The 20,760-nt window shown below is 47.3% G+C and overlaps 2 protein-coding genes across 2 annotated transcripts in view; one reads left to right on the top strand and one right to left on the bottom strand.

The window, feature by feature from the left end:
• Nucleotides 1–7,868, bottom strand: part of NKX1-2 (NK1 homeobox 2) — a 28,775-nt gene extending 20,907 nt beyond the window's left edge. Inside the window, exon 1 of the transcript XR_011024293.1 lies at nucleotides 7,611–7,868. The gene's annotated coding sequence lies outside the window, so the exon portion shown is untranslated. The remainder of the gene's footprint in view (nucleotides 1–7,610) is intronic.
• LHPP (phospholysine phosphohistidine inorganic pyrophosphate phosphatase) overlaps nucleotides 7,711–20,760 on the top strand; it is a 42,574-nt gene continuing 29,524 nt past the window's right edge. The window contains exon 1 of the mRNA XM_068255368.1: nucleotides 7,711–7,882. Within this exon, the coding sequence (XP_068111469.1) occupies nucleotides 7,764–7,882 (119 nt within the window). The 5' untranslated portion in view covers nucleotides 7,711–7,763. The remainder of the gene's footprint in view (nucleotides 7,883–20,760) is intronic.

Genomic DNA, 20,760 nt, shown 5'->3' with positions numbered 1-20,760 from the left:
GGTAAAAGTGGTCATCGATTGGCCAATCATAACTGAACGTCTGTAACAGGCTTTATTTTAAACAGAAGATGAAATGTATTTCCTAGGAGAAAACTTATAGGAAAAAGTGAATTGGATCGGGCCCATGGTGTGTCATTTAGAGGGAACATGAGGTCAGAGGGATATAGAGGCGGCCATATTTATTTCCTTTTAAACAATACCAGTTGCCTGGCAGTCCTCCTGATCCTGTATCTCTAATACTTTTAGCCATAGATCCTGAACAAGCATGCAGCAGATCAGGTGCTCTGACTCAGCTGACTCAAGTTTTACTGGATTAGACATATGCTTGTTCCCAGGTTTTGAGTCTTCTTATGCCAGAAGATCAACATGGCTGCCAGGCAACTGGTATTGTTTACAAGGAAATAAATATGGTAGCCTCCATATCCCACTCACCTCAGGTTCCCTTTAATAGTCTTGTCTGTCATTATGGGGCACATGTGTTTTCGCCTGCGTTGTCTAGAAACATGCTGCAGACTGCATTTGAATGAGTCGGTTCATTAGGGTGCAGGGATGTGCACATACCTACCATCCAGTTATACGGGCAGTGTAGTTGCAGGTTTTAGCAAATTACGTTAACCTCCTGAGCGATAATCCCGAGCTGAGCTCGGGGTACATCGCGCAAGAGGATTTCTCAGGCCCTGGTGGGCCGATTTGCATAATTTTTTTTTTGTTACACGCAGCTAGCATTTTGCTAGCTGCGAGTAACTTCCGATCGCCGCCGCTCGCCGCCGATCCGCCGCCGCTCGCCGTGCCGTGCAGTCCCCCCCCTCCCCGACCCCTTGCGCAGCCTGGCCAATCAGTGCCAGGCAGCGCTGAGGGGTGGATCTGGACTCCCTCCGACGTCACGACGTCCATGACGTCGGTGACGTCATCCCGCCCCGTCGCCATGGCGACCGGGGAAGCCCAGCAGGAAATCCCGTTCTGAACGGGATTTCCTGCTTGCTCTGATCGCCGAAGGCGATCGGAGTGGGTGGGGGGATGCCGCTGCGCTGCGGCTATCATGTAGCAAGCCCTGGGCTCGCTACATGATTTAAAAAATAAAAAATTTAAAAAAATAGTGCTGCGCCACCTCCTGGGCGATATAATTGTATCGCCCAGAGGGTTAATGTGCAATGCAGTCTCCAAGCAGCAGTAACCCTGTGTTATCGCTCCCAATAGAAGCCTTCAGCAAGTCTTCACTGTGAGCAGCAAGACCTGATTACTGCTGCTTGGCCAGCAAGTGGATTTCCTCAGCTTTTCCAGCTCCCAGTCCGACACCGCCAGTCTCCATAGTGTAACTGAGCCTCAGAATATGAAAATCACTGGACATTGGTCATTCGTTCTTTAGCAGAGGTCACCGGCATGGAAAAGCCATTGGGCAGGCTAGGCAACAAGGAACACTCATTATTGCAGTGGCTGAATAGTGTGCTGGCTAAAGGCTCTGCCTCTGACACAGGAGACCAGGGTTTGAATCTTGGCTCTTCCTGGTCAGTAAGCCAGCACCTATTCGGTGAGGAGACCTTGGGCAAGACTCCCTAACTGCAGTTTTGGAGTCCGCCAGGAGAAAAGCGCAATATAACTGTTATTTGTCTTGTCTTGTTTCTATTGCATCATCAGGTCATGCAAAAGCTAGATGAAAAAAAACAAAACTGGGTCTTTGCTGATCCCCCACCTCCCCTATCTTGTCAGAAAACGGAGAGGGGTGTAGCTATTCTACACAAGTGCAGAATATACTATTAGCAGACTTTAGAACATAGTTTAAGCTAACTAAACGGCGGTTAGTGATTGCCCTGATATAGGTATCTCCGGTGTTTCTGTCGTTAATACTAATTAGAGGCTTCCTAGAAAATACTACAACCACTGTTTTGGGAAGACAAAAGTCCAAATATTTACAGTGTCACAGCCTTCAACATGTTTCACCCTGAAGGGCTTCTTCAGGAAGTGAAAAACGTGTATAGCACCCCCCCCCCCCCCCCCTCCCAGCAGGTTTTTCCAAAGCCTTCCAGTCTGTGCAGTCAAAACAGGCCAGAAGTTGGTGTTTCGCCATATTTGACCGCACTTTAGCGGACTTCAGAACCGGTTTTGCTGATTCCAGTCACCTCCTGTAGGTGGGGCCTAAGTGGATGAGACAGTGGTCGGAAGGAACCCAGTGCTTCCCATGCGATGGCCTTATTGGCATCTTTCAGGACTGTGTCACATTGGTTAAGGGTGCTCGCATTCCTAGTGGGGCAGGCAACGTGCTGGTGGAAACGTGGCAGCTCCTGGCGGAGGCTAGCTTTGTTGAAATAGCTCATTACGATGAACAAGGAGTCTGGAAGGGATGTCTCCCAATGCGTGATGCTATCAGCATCAGGCAGGATGCACACACCTACAAGGACGAGGGAGAACTCTGTGGGCGAGTAGATCCGTCTACAGTTAGCAAGTAGGAGTTCGAGCATGGGGGTGCACTTCTTGTCTAATACCGATGTGTTGGGGCACCATGAGGAGCTGATGTAAAAGCAGATGACTCCACCTTTCTTATTCCCCAGTTGCGGTCCGCCCAGATGAAGATAAAGCCTGGGAGAAGTAGGGTATTGTCTGGAATTTCCTCATGTAGCAATGCCTCTGTGAAGCAGTGGACCGGGGTGTTGCAGCCGATCTCCCTCTTGCCGGAGAGGAAGTGACGTTTTTTCATCTTGTTGGGGACGGAGCAAATGTTTGCCAGGGAGCCGAGGGGATGGCTGATCACAGACCCTTTTTCCTCAGCCTCACAAGGGCACCCGCTTAACTGCCCCTTCGCCACTGACCCTCATGGGCCCTTGAGGCAGGGCCAGTAATTTGTAGGATGTGGCTCCAGACAGAGTTAAATAGGAGCCTGCCCTCTGGGTGAGAGGCTCTGCGTGGTTCCCACTGAATGAGCTGCGACCTGGTGTCACCTGGCTTTTTTAGAAAGTTTTGGAGGAGGCTAGCATCCACTAGGCCCCTAGACTCTCTCCAGGCCCTGGGCAACTGCCTAGGTTTGCTTTTTGGAGGCAGAGGCACTTAGAGTTACACTGATCTGCAGCTGTTGTATACTTCGTTTTTTACTGCCTGATGAAGCAGGGTTACGCCTGTGAAACGCGTTGCACAATTTCTTGGAGTGTATAAATAAAACTTTTCACTCTTGAAATGGACTGTTTGTCTGCTTGAGGAGGTAAGTCCACCACTACCTTCTTTTTATTTATGTTTTTAAATTTTTTTATTGGATTTTATTCTTTTGCCGCCTCTGTTCCCTTCATACAATTTTGGAGGGTCCAGCTCAGCTCTGAATGCAGCCTAACGGTTTCCAGCAGGGCTGTTGAGTCAGTACAAAAATCATCCGACTCCAACTCCGACTCCTCAGTTTATGGAACCACTGACTCCAACTCCGAACTCCAGATACCCCAAATTGCTCTGACTCCTACTCCACAGCCCTTGCATGGCTATGGAGTGGGTATAAAAATCATCCGACTCCTCAGTTTATGAAACCACCGACTGCGACTCCCGGTACCCAAAAATGTCTCCGACTCCACAGCCCTGGTTTCCAGGACTACCTCACATTCTGGAATCAGACATTTTCCCCGCTTCACCGAGGTGAACAAAGCTCAGTCCCCCCTGAAATAACAGATATGACACGCTGGTAAAACGCATACTGATCTCTCCACCGTGACTCTATAATAGTAACATTCTTACCGATCCACTAATACACCGGCGTGTCTCTGAAGGCCTCAGAGCCGCCTGGCATAGCAGTGTGACATTATTACCTCATAACACAGAGACTTCCACCATACCGGACGGCTGCTAGCAGCAGGATTACCATTTCTTTACAGGCCTGCTTTATACCTTCATTTATATTCTGTCCCCGTGCTGCCTGTAAATTGCTTTGATCCTGGGTGTGTTTCACCCCCCAACCTGTCCCAATGACTCTAGCAAGCTGAAATCAATATTCCCAGCATGTGGCGGGCTCTGATAAGAACGCACTGTGCGGTCTTACCCATCGCAAGCGTGGCGCGCTGGATTCTGTATTACACACCATGCAGAGCAGCGGCTGCTGTAACTTGTACCGACACGGAGAACGCAAAAACACCTTTCACAGCATGTCAGACGTCTCATATGAGGTGTCTGCTGTCTCAATAAACAACCGCGACTATTAAAGCGGACCTGAACTCTTGCGTAGCACAGAAGGAAAACAGAGAAATGCGCCCTGTATGTATTTAGAGAGTTTAGCCTGTCTAATGCCCCCTCATCTGTCTCTAACCACAAGTTGTATTTTGATCCCTCAGCTGTGTCAGCTGACTGCCACAGCAGAGAGTGAATTGGTAAGCACAGGATGTTAACAATATGTCTCCTTCCATGAAAGCAGGAAGTAGATACACCGCATATTCATTGCAGGATTTCTATCATCAGTAACAAATAAATGTTTTTCTTTAAAGGTTATTATGATGTTGCTTATCTTTTACAGCAGAGAAGACGCTCTGTGTTCAGGTCCACCTTAAAGGGGAACGCCAGCCTAAACAAACACACTGTCATTCAGTTACATTAGCTATATTAATTAAAATAGATATGGTAGGTAATAAAATCTCTTACCCACCCTGTTTTAAAAGAACAGGCAAATGTTTGTGATTTCATGGGGGCAGCCATCTTGTTCATGGGGGCAGCCATCTTTTTGGTTGAAAGTAGGTGACATGGAGCATATGATGACAGTTCCAACTGTCCTGTGTCCTGATCACCCCTCTCAGCTGCATGCGCTAGGCTTCAAATCTCAAATTCAAAAAAAAAAAAGAAAAAAATATTACACCAAAACAGCAGAACGAGAACAACAACATCAGAAATCCCACCATGCTTTGCACAGCATCAGGGGAAAAATGCCCGGGCAGTTTTCTTCTGTACAGCTAAAAATGAGTTTTAGATAAGACAAACAAAGTTATGATGCTGTGAAACTGTTAAAGAAACATCAAGCCTTTTCAGTGCTGGAGGTTCACTTTAAGGCAGTACCATAATAGCGGGAAAAATATAGACCTACTGTAGACGAGTTCATTCTTACAATTCACAGAGTTTACAATATTAGTTTGAGGCTGCTCTCGCACACATGCGCTGTGCGAAAACACAAACATGTTGCTGTAATTGGATTTCACTGCGTTTTTTTGCGCAATTCTTGTATGCAGTTTTACATTTTGGAAATGCATTCGCATGCGTTTTAACGCATAGCGTTAAAATACATCGATTTCAAAAAACACTTTCATGCAGAACACAAAAGCTGAGTGTATGCAAGCGTTTTCGCGCACGTTTTCATGCGCAATTGCAAATTTTCGCACGCAATTTTCACGCACAATCGTGAATTTTCACATACAATTGCATGCGGAAATTCGCGATTGCGCATGAAAACGTTAGCGCGGCCGTGATATCAGTTATCTTATCACGGTTTAGTGACTCAAGCCCATTGTGTGCACCACTGTGTGACAACTCACTGCACAGCACATGTGAACTAGAATGTGAAAGTCTATGGAGTGTAGTATAGCCTTGTAGATAGCACACGATGTGCTGTGTGATGAAACTGCCAGCACTACACACAGCGTGAAAGAGCCCTAGGCAAGAGGATTGTAGAATAGAAAGAGTGATGTCATTTAGGTGACCTTCTCACTGTCCTCTTGTAAGCAAATAACCTTCCCCAACAGGGGCTTCTCCTAAAACAATGAATTCTCCTGCCGCTTCTCCTAATACTACAGTACCCCCTCCTAACGGATGTGGTGGGTCATAATCCATGATAGGGGCTCCCTTCCAGGCACAAGTTTCAGTACTATGCTAGTAGCACTAGTAACTCCCCGTCCCCCCAGGTAGTGCCTAACACTTTACTTCCCTGACCCTAACAATTCAGCCTCCCCTAACCTACCCCCCAGGTAGTGCCTAACACGTACTTCCCCTCCCCCTCTCCTAACTCTTGTTAGCTTGCTCCTAACTGATGCTTATTGCTAAAAAAGCACTCCTCATCCTCAACAGCTCTTTTGAGAGCTAATGTTGTTCTTGTGATCTATTTTTTTTTGTGTGTGTGTGTGTGTCCCACCTAGGTGGAGGGAGAGGTCAGTATGCCACACTAGGATTCCAGGCTGGGCCTCTTCACTTTAAAAGTGTCCCAGGCGGGGGCGGAGCTTCCCACGGGTGGGCAGGGCTTGTCGGGGGCGGAGCTTATTTTGCACTGCGAGAGGGGCCTTTTTTTGAAGACTTTGAAAAGGGGGGTGCCTGGGCACCCAGAGCACCCCCTGTGCACGTGCCTGGTCCCACAGACACTTGTGTTGCATATACAGCCCTGTCAGTCAGTCGCAGCTGTTGGACCTTGGCTCCTTGGTAATTCCTACTGTGCCACTGCCAGGCCCAGCACATTCAGTGACTACCTGTGTGTGTGTGTGACAGCTGCACATTTGTAATACCAATCCCTGCATACCTGTTCCGTAGTGCACCTACCTACGTGACCGCAAGCAGTGTTATATTATATACCAGTCAGTCGCTGCACCTGTTCACAGTACCTGTGTGTGTGACAGCAGCACATTTGTAATACCAATCACTGCATACCTACCTGTTCAGTGCACCTACCTACGTGAGCGCACGCAGTGTTATATACCTCCAGTCACTGCACCTGTTCATGGTACCTGTGTGTGTGACAGCTGCACATTGTATTGATACCAGTCACTGCATACCTGTTTACTGCACCTGGGTGACTGCACATTGTATTAGTTAAGTCAGTGCATACCTTTCACTTCATCCCCCCTCTCCCAATATGGGCAAAACAGGCAGAGGCAGGCCACCCGGCAAGTCTGTTCGAGGTCGTGCTGTCCTGCGTCCCTGGACCACAGTACAGTGTTTAGAAGGCGCGTGCCATCAACCCCCAAGATTGTCAGGATGTAGTTGACCATTTAACACAGAACACCTCATCTTCTTTAGTTTCTGCACGGAACCGTGACATATCTTCCTCCTCCTGCTCTGATTCTGCACAGAAAATGCTCAGAAATCCTGACAAGTGGAAACAGCCCCATCCTCTTGTATTGCCCATGCGAATTCGCATGCGGGATGCGCATCCGAATTCGCGATAGTGGAAACGGGCCCTCCAGCATCCATTTGATACAATATAACCTTTCCCCACCTTAAAAGACACTTGGAGTTAGAGGTATGTGGAGGCTGCCATTTTTAATTCATTTTAAGCAATACCAGTTGCCTGGCTGTCCTGCTGATCCTCTGCTCTAATACTTTTAGCCACAGCCCCTGAACAAGCATGCAGCAGATCAAGTGTTTCTGATATTATTGTCAGATCTGACAAGATTAGCTACATGCTTGTTCCTGGTGTGATTCAGACACTACTGCTGCCAAATAGATCAGCAGGGCTGCCAGGCAACTGGTATAAAAAGAAATAAATATGGCAGCCTCCTACACTTCTATGGCAGCCTCCTACACTTCTTGCTTCATGTTCCCTTTAAGAAAACTAAATGAAAGTTTAAGTCATAGTTACACTGTATCTCCTGCACAATGGCACACTTAGAATAAGCCTGGATTTTTCCCATTATCCGTGAAAGAATATAAATAGCAGCAGCCACCCTGACACTTACCCTCTCTATAGTAACTCCCACCCTATAACAACTCTGTAATAGTAACTTCTCCTGCAGAGGCCTCAGAGACTACATGTCCCATCATGCAGCGCGCCTGGACGTCTCGGAGGCGTGGCTTACGCCCGGCAAGTCGGCTGTAGAGAGCGGCCAGACATGGCGTCCTGGTGTCGGGGGGTCCGGGCCGTGCTGCTGGATGTCAGCGGAGTTCTGTATGACAGCGGAGGCCCGGAGGGGGGCGCTGCTATCCCCGGCTCTGTGGAGGCAGTGAGCAGGTGAGACGGGGAGCGCCGGAGGGGCGGAGCTTACACTGGTGGTGGGCGTGGTTTAGAGTGGAAGACTCACCTGTGCCAGTCACAGTATGGCGGCCAGACAGTGCTGTACATGGTATTCTGACTTTATAAAGTTCATGAAAGACAAGCATAATCGCCTGTGAATTCGCAAGAACCCATTCGCCTAAGGGCCTGTTTCGGCGTTTCCACTTGTGCAGTGGGAATCGCCGCGGAAAAAAATTTGCATGCAGTTGTATGCAAATTTTCAAGTGAATTCGCATACGATTTCGCATGGATGACTATACGAATTTAACCATTGCAGTGCCTGTGTGCTTTTCCATTGTTTCTATGCGAAGTCGTATGCGAATTTTCTATCAGGGCCCGTTTCCACTTGTGAGGTGCAGAATCGCCGCTGATTCCCCGCTGACGAAATCGCATTCGAGTGCGATTCCGCATGCGTATTTCACCGCAATTTGGCATGCGATTTCGCATAGGTTAGTATTGATACGATTTTAACCATGTCACTGCCTGTGTGATTTAACATTACTTTCTATGCGAAATCGCATATGAAATCGCGGTAAAATATGCATGCCAAAACCGCATGTGATTTCCCTATTAAATACATTAATGGTGATTCGCATAGTGGTATGCGAATTCTGCGGGGTCTACCGTGCAGATTTTTTCTGCACAGAAAAACGCTCAGAAATCCTGACAAGTGGAAACAGGCCCATCCACTTGTATTGCCCATGCGAATTCGCATGCGGGATGTGCTTGCAAATTCGCGATAGTGGAAACGGGCCCCTACATACAATGATAGTCAATGGAGAGTCGCAATTCTGTTTAAAAATTGTGTTTTCGCATGCGCAGACAAACCCCGCCCATCTTGCAGCATATGTTCGCACATTGCATGTGAATTCTCATTGAATTACTAATGGCCCAAGAGACTTGCGCCTGCGCAGTAGAGCGGGCCGACAGTGATCGGCTATTTCCGCCTATCTCCGAGCGGAGAGCCGATACTGCGCTGGGGACCTATTCGGGGAGCTTTATCGCCGCAGCCGTGGGACCGAGGAGGACGGGGGAAGCCTCAATAGGATCCAGAGGTTTCCCCCACCCGAGGTGAGTACCCCCCAGGAGAGGTTTTTTCGTTACAGGTTTTCCTTAAGAGACTGAAGCCTCAGGATGCTATTGAGGCTTCCCTCGCTACTCCGTTGTCCCCCGTCGCTGAGCGCGCAACCCTAGCTAGCCTCAGCCTTCTCTATCGCTGGTACAGGGTCCTGTAAATACGGCCAGTCTGAGCAAGTGCAGTGCGCTCCCTCTGTTTTTTGCCGGTGGATAATAGTACAGCACAGAAGAGGGAGAAGGCTGAGGGTGGCGGTGTGGGAGCGATCGGTGCGGATGGGGCTGGAGGAAGCCCCAGGTATATATAAAACTTTGAAGAGTTTTCATCTCTGGTACACTTTAAGTCTAGTTCATAAATAAATTGACTTTTGCACAATATATTCATTTTTTTGAGTTTCACTTGTATTAAGAAATTGACAATCTACCCTACAACACTCAATTTCCTTAAAAATTGATCAGAAAAATCCACCACACCTGATTGACTTACCGTATATTCCGGCGTATAAGACGACCCCCCAACTTTTTCAGTTAAAATATAGAGTTTGTGATATACTCACCGTATAAGACTACCCCTCTTCCAACGTACACCAAATAAAAAAAAAATCATATACTGGTGCTGTACTGTATGTGGTACCCAGTATATAACAGTATATAGTCAATTGACTGGTTGGATTGGTCAACTCTCCCTCTCCATAAGTGCATAGGTCAGCTCTCATTGACTACCTGTTTATCAGAGCGGTATGGAAGAATAGATTGCGCTGTGCCCATAAAAGACGCCTCTTTCACCCTTCTGGCCCACCCTTGTATCCTATTTACCTCCCTCTCTGCCTCTCAGATCTTGCACATGTGCGCCTGCGCCGCTTCACTACAGTCCTCAGCAGCGAGATCTGAGAGGCGGTAACAGGATAGGGCGTATCCCTCGGCATCAATGATACCCGGCGTATAAGACGACCCCCAACTTTTCAGAAGATTTTCAAGGCTTAAAAAGTAGTCTTATACGCAGGAATATACAGTGTATATATATATATATATATATATATATATATATATATATATATATATATATATATATATATATATATACCGTATTTTTCGCCGTATGAGACGCACTTTTTCTCCCCAAAAAATAGGGGGAAAAAGTCCCTGCGTCTTATACGGCAAAGGCAGGGAATTCCCGACTTAGAAACACCCGCCGATACGGACCGCGACCCGCCGCCACGTCGGGAATTCCCTGCCTGTGTGGCTGCACCCGACCGTTGCCTCTGCCCGCTCCCCATGCCTGTAATGTGCCGGCATGTGTAATAAGTTCCCTCCCGCTGTGTGGCTGATCTCTGCGTGCCCCCGCGAGTGTCTAATATGCCCGCTCCCCCGCCTGCCTTACCTCCCTCCCCCATGTGAATGCTGGCCCCCCCGGGTGTTAATCTGCAGCGGCTTACCTCTCCGCCATGCCCGCGAGGATTGGAGACCTCCTTCACAGCCGCGCATCTCGCTCTAGTGATCGGCATGTGATGATGACGCAATCATCACATGCCGATCACTAGAGCGAGATGCGCGGCTGTGAAGGAGGTCTCCAATCCTCGCGGGCATGGCGGAGAGGTAAGCCGCTGCAGATTAACACCCGGGGGGGCCAGCATTCACATGGGGGAGGGAGATAAGGCAGGCGGGGGAGCGGGCATATTAGACACTCGCGGGGGCACGCAGAGATCAGCCACACAGCGGGAGGGAACTTATTACACACGCCGGCACATTACAGGCATGGGGAGCGGGCAGAGGCAACGGTCGGGTGCAGCCACAATTTACAAACACACACGGGGGACACAGGCACATGGGGCAGGCATAAGGGACACAGAGGACACGGCAGGCATGGGGGACACAGGCACATGAGGGACACATGAGGCATGCATAGGTGACACATGGGGACACAGGCACATGGGGCAGGCATGAGGGACACACAGAGGACACGGCAGGCATGGGGGACACAGGCACATGAGGGACACATGAGGCATGCATAGGTGACACATGGGGGACACAAGCACATGGGGCAGGCATGGGTGACACATGGGGCATGTATGAGGGACACAGAGGACACATGGGGCAGGTATTGGGGACACATGGGGAGACAATGGGACACAGGAGGACAACATTTGAGGGTAACATGTACAAGACTCTCCTGGAATATGGACGCACCAGGTTTAGTATAAATCTTTTTTTTTTCTGGTTTTTGCCCTCTAAACCTGGGTGCGTCTTATATGCCGGAGCGTCTTATACGGCGCGAAATACGGTATATATATATATATATATATATATATATATATATATATATATATATATATATATATATATATATATATAAATTTGAAATCTGATCGGATTTCTTGTTCGAATAAAAAAAAAAAAAAAAGCTTTTGATAGTTTTGGGAAATCTGATCATTTTTATTGATTTGCCGTAAAATCGGGTCACTGTATTGTATCATGTGTGGCCACCGTCAGAGTTCTGCAGTCCTGTGTCGGTGCTGAAGGCTTGGGTAATGTTTTGCAGCCCTGGAGCTGTGACTATACAACACAGCAGGTAATTATATAATGCTGGGAGTGTAATGGCATCCCCGCAGTGATTGCTGCGCACCAGGGGGTCTGGCGGACGGACGCTATATTTAGCCTGTTTTCTGTGCTTAGCTAGCGACAGATGACACCAGGCTTAAATATTGACTTACCTACAAGCCTTGTTACACGGTTCCTGGTGTGACTGATTGGCGAGAGATGCTGCTGGTGAAATATTTACTGCCGCACAATGAGGCGGGCGGTACAGGCAGGTGGTGACTACATGACATGACATGGATTGTCAGTAACCGAAGAAAAAGAACACAGTAAATAGTTAATTTAAAGCGGAATATAACCCTGCATTTCAACTTTGCTCTAAAACATTATTTACAGTATATTATATGCAACCAGCATTTTTTTTTTTTTACTAGACCAGCGTTGGAAGGGTTACACAGAGCTTTAAAGTTCCTGGAGAGAACTGCAGACGCATCCGAAGCTTACATAGATACATTTTGTTTACATAAATGTATCTAAGTGTTGAATGTGATTCACTCTCTCTGACGGAGAAGGAGCTGGAGGACAGCCAAAGAGTGTGTAACATTTATCACTTGTTACATTCTATTTAGTTAAAATGTATCTATCTGAACTTTTGCATATCTCTCCACGGAACTTTAAGGGCTCATTCACACTACACAACGCAAGAACGGACACGATTTCGTGCTTGCGCTTCCATCGCACGGTTCAACGCACGGAATGAACGCCGGGGAGCGCTACAGCGCAGACGCCGGCAGCCGTACCCGTCGGGAAACGTGTGCGTCGTGCGATTTTATGTCCCCAGAAGCGTTACGTCGTAACGCATGGGAACGCACACCTGTAGTGTGAATGGTACACTATGTGCGTTGCGTCAAAACTGACAGCGCAGCACATAGTGTGAATGAGCCCTAAACCTCTGTGTGTAACCCTTCCAATGCTGGTCTAGTAAAAAAAAATGCTGGTTGCATATAATATACTGTAAGTAATGTTTTAGAGCAAAGTTGAAATGCTGGGTTATATTCCGCTTTAAGTACAGACATGTGAGGGTAGTTAGCAAGCTACACAAATCCAATTTTTTTAAAAACCGTTTTATTGAATTTTTTTAAACATTGTTACAAACAGCCCGATGTTTCAGGCCGATTTTACACCTGGCCAAAGCGTTGCAGCGCGATGCTCCACCCCCCATCCATCGCACCGCAATGCTTAAAACTATATTCATATGACTGCTGCAGAGTGCGCCTACAGCATCATATGCTTAGTGCCGCGTCCCCCCGCACGCCCTATTGCCGCCCCTCGCCCAGTGACATACACCCTGCTGGACAGGGGGATTCCCACATTCCCCGTTTATATTTGCAGCGTTCCGCGCATGTGCGCCGCACTGACACCCCCAACAAATTAAAAATGTTGCTGTGCTGTTGACATTTATCATCCCTTAGGCTCCCTGCACACTGCAAATCTGATTTGCGATTCCGATTCCGCTTTTGAAAAATCTGATTCTGGTTTTCCCTGAATGCTATCGACAGAAAAACGCAGGAAAAAACGCAGCATGCAATAACAATTAAAAAATCGGAATCGCATGTAAAGAAATGCTTAAAAATCAGAATCGCATGCAGTGTGCAGGGAGCCCAATACTGACATCTGATCCTTTCTAGTAGTGGTCATACCCTGGTAATGAAGAAACTAAACCTCCACATTCAGGGCTGGTGCACACCAAGAGCGCTCCTGAGCACTTTGAAAAACGCCAGCACTTTGAAAAGCATTTGGCTAATGTATATGAATGGGATGGATCACCCCAGAGCGATGTGATTTTCTCCCAAACACAAACGCGGGTCCTGCAGCATTTTTACTGATTTCTGAGGCGATTCAGCCTCAGTGTTAAGTATAGGGAAGTGAGAAATCGCTCTGAAATGCGCTAGAACAGAGCGATTTTCCAAGCGCTTTTGTTACAGAAGCTGTTCAGTTACAGCTCTACTGTAACAAAAAAGAAAAAACGCTACACCAAAACGCTCTGGAAATCGCTAGGCATGCTTAGAAAATCGCTAGGCACATGGCTAAAATCGTTCTGAAAAATCACTTCAAAAAGCGCTAAACGTTTGCGATTACGCCAGCGCTTTTCCCTCACTTAGGGCTTGTTCACACTGTTAAGGTTTTAAGCGCTGGCGATTTCTAAAACTGCCATAAAAGCGCTTGTGCAATGGTGCTGTATGTGGGTGTTCTCACTAGAGCGTTATGATTTCTTTCCGATCACAAACGCGGTTCCTGCAGCATTTCCTGAGTGTTTGCGCTTCAATGCAAGGTATAGGAAAATCGCAAAGCTCTTGAAAAAGCTCTTTGCAAAGCGTTTTGGTGAGCGCTTTGTAAAAAAAAATACATTGTAATTAATCAGTTCCAGGGAAAATAGTTCACGTCCTGATTGTCATCAGGAAGTGTAAAAAAAAAAAGCATTGAAAAGTGCTTATAAAAGTGCTTAAGAAAGCACAAATCGCCCAGAAAGTGCTGGGGAAAATACTCACAAAAGCTCTCAGCGCTTACGCTGGCGATTTATAATGTGAACAAGGCCTTAAAGTGTACCAGAGACGGGGTGATATGTATACTTTTTTTATATCTGGGGCTTCCTCCAGCCCCCTTCAGACCAATCGCTCCTTCGCCATCCTTTTGCAGCACCCAGATCCTCAGCTATTCAGCCTGTAAAGTCCTTCAGTCTGGGTGTATTGCGCATGCACAGCCTGGCCGCGTGCGTGCACAGCTCTCAGTGACAGGAGCATGATGGAGCAGAACGTGCAGCCAGACTGCGCATGTTGTGACTGGCCCCGACTAAAGGACTTTACAGGCCAAATAGCGGAGGATCCAGGCAACGCAGAAGCGATCAGCCTGAAGGGGGCTGGAGGAAGCCCCAGGTATGTACAATATCCTCCAGAGCTCCTACCATCCACCTCACGATTCCAAGGCTGGGACCTTCTGAAGCCTGTCCACAAGGGCTTGTTGATAGAGCTTGGCTTGCACCTGTAGAGTACCACAGAGCAAAACGGGCTCTGCAGCTTCTAGCCAGTGGCAGCTCCTTGCTACTGTGCAGGCATGAGATGTCCTGGGCAGTGTGGCCATGCTCATTCACTTATGGGAGCGCGGCTGCAAACTTCTGAGGGTCCCAACGCTAGATCGGTGGTCAGGAGGAGGAGGTAGAGCATACATGTCAAACTCTGGCCCGTGGGCCAAATTTGGCCCTCAGAGCCATTAGATTTGGCCCTCAAGTGGTTTCCCCACTTTGCATTATGTTTGGCCCACTCTAGACCACCAGGGGAGCTATATTGGAGATTAAGCCCTAAAACACCAGGGAAGCCACAGTGTTCTCCCCAGGCTCTTTTAGCCGGGTGCTCCACCCGGCTAATTTTGGTGAACACCCGGGTGTCATCTGCTCACCTCCCCATCCTCCTCTGCTGTAAGCTGAGTTGTGCAGAAAAGCACCAGCCCTGCATTCTCTCATCTCGCCCCACCCGGCTAATTTTTCATGCCACCCGGCTAGAAAAAAATGTCTCCGGAGAACACTGAGCCATATGGGAGAGGTAGGGGGAAAGCACTAAACACTAGGGAACTGTATAGAAGAGGGGGGGCTCTAAACACCAGGGAACTGTATAGGGGTTAGAGGGTGGCTATTAGACACCAGGGAACTTTTATAAGGAAGGAAGGTGGCCAGTAGACATTGAGGTTGGCCTCACCAATAGGTCCCAGTGTACAATTTTGGCCCACTTTGTATTTGAGTTTGACACCCCTGACGTAGCGGATACAGCTTCCCTTTACCGAGGTAGGTATCTACATTTTAGATCTGTGGATCTCACAGGTGTGCTTTTAAAGCGCACCTGAAGTGATAAAAAAAAGTTAGTTACCTCAGTAGTTAGTAGCCTCAGGATGGTCCAGAGGCTTCCTGTATCCGCGCACAGCCCACTATTCCAGCACAGGGTCTCTTAATCTCCTGTCTGCATGCCTAGCCGTGAACAAGTACGTACGGACTGGGCATGCCTGAGAAAGGTCAGCACACGCCCAGTAGAATGAAGACACTTGTGCACAGCTTTGTTACTCCACTTCATTCTACTGAGAATGTTTTGACCTTACTTCCCCATGCTCAGTCTAGTTGTGCTTGTCCATGGCCACAAGAAACCTATTCAACTTGTCAGGGGCTGTAGGAGGATCCAGGAAGAATTTGGACAATCCACAGGCTTATCATTACAAAGGGGAGTACCTAACTTTATTGTTTGCTTTAAAGGAGTTGTCAGGCAATCTATGCTGCCCCATGATATAATTACCTTCCTCCATCCTCTGGCAGTCGACATGTCCCACGCAGCAGCTCCGCTCGCAGCCGCCGGCCTGGGGGTCCCCGCCGGAGCAGAGGCCGACCTCTTCTACTGTGCCTGTGCGAGCGCCACTGTCAATCAAGTCCACGTTGTCCGCAGTGTACTGCGCAGGCGCAGTAGTTCTGCACCTACGCAGTATGCTGTGGACAACGTGGACTTGATTGACAGTGGCGCTCGCACAGGCACAGTAGAGGACGACCTCAAGGCCAGCATCTGCACCGGCGGGGATGCTGGTTGGTACACGTTGGCTGCAAGGGGCTGGAGGAAACCCGGGTAAGTATATCATGGGGCAGCATACATTGCTTGACAACTCCTTTAAAGAGGAACTCCAGTGAAAATAATGTAATAAAAAAGTGCTTCATTTTTACAATAATTATGTATAAATGATTTAGTCAGTGTTTGCCCATTGTAAAAGCTTATAAATCCCTGATTTACATTCTGACATTTATTACATGGTGACATTTTTACTGCTGACAGGTGATGTAGCTGCTGCATTCTTTTTTGGCAGTTGGAAACAGCTGTAAACAGCTATTTCCCACAATGCAGCAAGGTTTACAGACAGGAAACTGCCTGGAGTACGTACTCAGAATTTCTTTGTGGGAGGGGTTTCACCACAATATCAGTCATACAGCGCCCCCTGATGGTCTGTTTGTGAAAAGGAATAGATTTCTCATGTAAAAGGGAGTATCAGCTACTGATTGGGATAAAGTTCAATTCTTGGTCGGAGTTTCTCTTTAAGGCCTCTTTTCCACAGACTGTTGATAGGCAGTGAAATGCCTCTCAAACTCTTACAACTCCCTGCTGCTACCTGGTTACTGCTTGTTGCTGTCTGGTAACTGCTTACTACTGCCTGGTAACTGCTTTCTGAGCACATAGCTCAACAGTCTGTGGAAAAGAGGCCTAAATCCCCATGTACATGATACAATTTTTTGTGCGATTCAATTTGATTCATCGACTCGATTTAATCCGACATGTCTGATCGGGATTGTATTCGATTCGATTCAATTTGCCATTGTTTTGCAATGGCAAATTGAATTGAATACCGATCGGACGTGTCTGATTGAATCGAATGGATGTATCGAATCGAATCGCACAAAAAATTGTACCATGCAGATGGGTCTTAAAGGAAGTCATGCACTATGCAATAAACAACCCCCCCCCCCCCCCCCCCCTCAATCAAATCCAAAGCTAGGCATGCATGGCCTAATTATAGTCTGGTACACCGAGCCTCTCTCTCTCTCTCTCTCTCTCTCTCTCCCTCCCTCTCTCTCTCTCTCTCTCTCTCTCTCTCTCTCTCTCTCTCTCTCTCTCTCTCTCTCTCTCTCTCTCATTACAGTTATGAGCTATGATAGTATTGGATTTGCGTTTGTGATTTTATTCAAATCACAACTCTGCAGTGTGAATATTTATTTCAATACGTCGCCATAACCCTTCACTGATCGCCGGCAATCAGCAAAGCGCTGACTTAGGCCTCTTTCACAGTGGGACGTTGCATTTAATGTGACGTTAAAGTCGCCCCTAACACAGCGCATGTAGGTTATAAAATTGGACGTTATTTTGTACTAGGTTATGTGTCTCTTGGTGCGCCGTTTTCGTCGCATACTGATGGAACGAAAACGGCGCATGCGTTACATTTAAAAAAAAAAACCTTACTGAGCATGTGCGACACACATAACGCAGCAAATGTATTGCTAAACACACAGCATGCAGCACCTTCTAAACATTGCTACACGTTACACACAACGCAACGTGTGCACTGTGAATGTCGCACAGACTTTGTATTGCTGTGCGTTAATCTGCGTTGGAATATTTTGTAACGTGCAACTTTAACGTCGCACTGTGAAGGAGGCCTAACGCTCCACTGTGATTGGGGCCTAACGTTTTGCTGCTTTCCAGCACAGGTTAGTAGGACGTGATCGCCACCTTGCTCAAGTTTGTGAAGGGGGAAGGGGTATCTTGACCCTATAGTTGCTTGTTGAGGGATGACTGTACAGACTTGTCTGCATGGGTTTCCTCCCACATACCAAAAACATATAACCGATATGTTAATTAGCTTGGCCCTAGAGTACGGTACATACACTACACAATACATGCATAGACATTAAGGGGCCCATACATTTGCCGACCAACCAACCAATCGACCATCCAATTCGATTATTATAATTGAATTGGATGAAAATTGGTGCTGCCAAGTGCATGCCCGACCGACAAAGCAACCAATTTCATTCTGAAATCGGACGGGAATCGGCCTGTAGTGAATGGACAGATTCAATTAGAGATAAATTTGTCTCTTGGTCAAATCTGCCCATAATCTTCTAATGTATGGGCACCTTTAGATTGTGAGGCCCTTTGGGGGACAGCTAAGTGACAAGACAATATACTCTGTACAGCACTGCAGAAGCTGTCGGCACTATAGAAATACTAAATAATAGACTTCTTGCCAGGTATGCACAGCATAATCTGCAGATGAGTAAACCGCTAGTGTGACATCTCCAGTGATGTATGCAGACTGATGACTGCTAACTGCCATTGTATGGCCAGAGTCAGACACAGCTGGGGTGGGACAGTCTGGACCTGCTCCATGTAATGACAAGCATAGGGCTGGTCCCCCCTTTGTTAGCCTGTTGGAGTAACAGTACAGAAAGGGGACGGCACGAGTACAAGAGCTCTGCAAGGCTCCTCCATACATATCAATGCTGGGCTGGTTGAACATTTACAGCTTATTGTTGTAGGAGCTGCAATAAGGAGTTGAAGGTGACAGCATGAGTTAGCATCTGCTGGCCACTGTCCCCCCACCAGCAGAAGACCTGCACCCTGCAGGAAGCCCTCCGCCGGGGTATATTATACACCATATAGCCAGGACTTCAAAGCCTGCGTGCCATTTTATGCCCGTGCCAGGAGTCTTTGTTCCGGCTGTCTGCACCCTATCGGCCTGCAAATTCCACCCCATGCGGCTTCCTTTATGTGCGGAGCTGAGGTTAAATGGCGGTAAAGTAGGGGCGATCGCTTTCTAGGGATTTCCAACTGTCAGTTCCAACTAGTATTGTTCTGGGTCATCAGACTAATGTTCATAAGAGGAACTGTAGTGAAAATAAGAAAATGTATAAAATTGCTTAGTTTTTTACAGCGTTCATTTAGGCCTTGTTCACATTGCGTTCCGATCGCGATAGCGTTCGCTTTGGTTTTTTTTTTTTTTGACAAGTGTTTTTTTTTTTTTTTAGATTCTCTGCACTTGGGTGGGAGGTGCGTTTTTGTTAAAAGCGCTTTTCTAAGCTCTTTCCCAGGGCGGTTTTTTAATTCACTCCCTGACGCGAGTCAGGAAGTGAACTTTTTGACCCGGAAAAGAATAAATACAAATGTATTTATTCTTAAAGGGGAACTGAAGATAGCGGTATACAGAGGCTGCCATATTTGTTACCTTTTAAGCAATATCAGTTGCCTGGCAGCCCTGCTGATCCTCTGCATCTAATACTATTAGCCATAGCCCCTGAACAAGCATGCAACAGATCAGGTGTTTCAGACTTTAAAGTCAGATCTGACAGCTGCATGCTTGTTTCTGTTGTTATTCAGATACTACTGCAGAGAAATAGACCAGCAGGGCTGCCAGGCAACTGGTATTGATTAAAAGGAAATAAATATGGCAGCCTCCGTATACCTCTTACTTCATTTCCCCTTTAAAAACGCTCACGCAATCGGTGCACAAATCGATTTTGTGAGCGTTTTGCCTATACCTTCCATTGAGGCGGAAACTCCCAGAAAATGGTCCATGCAGCGCTTGTCAGATCGGAAAGCGAACGGAACGCCGCAATCTGAACTACCGCATAGGAAAGCATGGTGTGAGCGCTTTCAGGGCGATTCTGAATAATTACCAGCGCTTAAAAAGATCAAAAAGCGCCTCTAGTGTGAATGAGCCCTTATAGATTATTTAGTCAGTACTCTTTCTGTACATCTTTCGTTCTGCCAGGTGCAGCTCTGCAGAATGTTAGTTTCTGAGAATTCCAAGGCCAGTACAAGATGATGCCAGAAGGCTTTGGTTGGAGACTTCCACACAGCTAAACAGCCTAGGCTAAGCATCACTAGGAAGGCGGGGCTACATGCCAATATACAGCAATACATAGATATAGGAAGGGTTTCTGATGCTGAAACCAGGAACATTAAAGTAAAATTGTCTATCTGGAATAATTTACTGTATTCTTCTATGTGTGTATTTCAATGGATATCTAGACCTTTTTTGTAGATTAGGTGGAGCTAGGTACAAACATGCAATCACTATCGCCTGTGGGGATTGGGAATCGATTTCTTGGGCGACAGTTTGGGGGCCCAATGCTGTACAGATGCATAGCTAGCCTGCAAGTTAGCTATGTGTTCTGTTACTACGATGTTTCCCCTAAAGTAAGACATCCCCTGAGAATAAGACCTAGCAGGAATTCCTAGCATGCTTAAAATAGAAGACATCCCCCGAATGTAAGCCCTAGCAGCAGCCCACATGACACCAGCAAGTCACGCTCAATACAAAGTCTGCATGCAGGAGAGCAGCAGTATAATGTGAGTTCTACAGTCCTGTATATGTGTCAGGCAATTTGTGTTTTTGTTGGAGCCAGCCCTCCTGATCTGTCGTGATAAGCATCAGCAGCTCTTCCCAGGATACACAGCATATCCTATCATAGCTCTGGGGAGCCTGACAGAGTTCTCTGTCTGCAAGAAATAGACTGCAGGGCATACACGTCTCGATTCTACCGCCCGATCGATTCCCTGCTCGATTCCGCAGGCGATTCTCTTATCTTCCGCTCGTTTTTCTTATCTTTTTTCCATTGTCCTCAATGCGGAATCGAGCGCAGAAACGAT

This window comes from Hyperolius riggenbachi, chromosome 10 (assembly GCF_040937935.1).
Source record: "Hyperolius riggenbachi isolate aHypRig1 chromosome 10, aHypRig1.pri, whole genome shotgun sequence".
NCBI classification, from domain to species: Eukaryota; Metazoa; Chordata; class Amphibia; order Anura; family Hyperoliidae; genus Hyperolius; species Hyperolius riggenbachi.
Note: the sequence above shows the minus strand (reverse complement) of the source record. Positions and strands in the feature narration are given on the sequence as shown.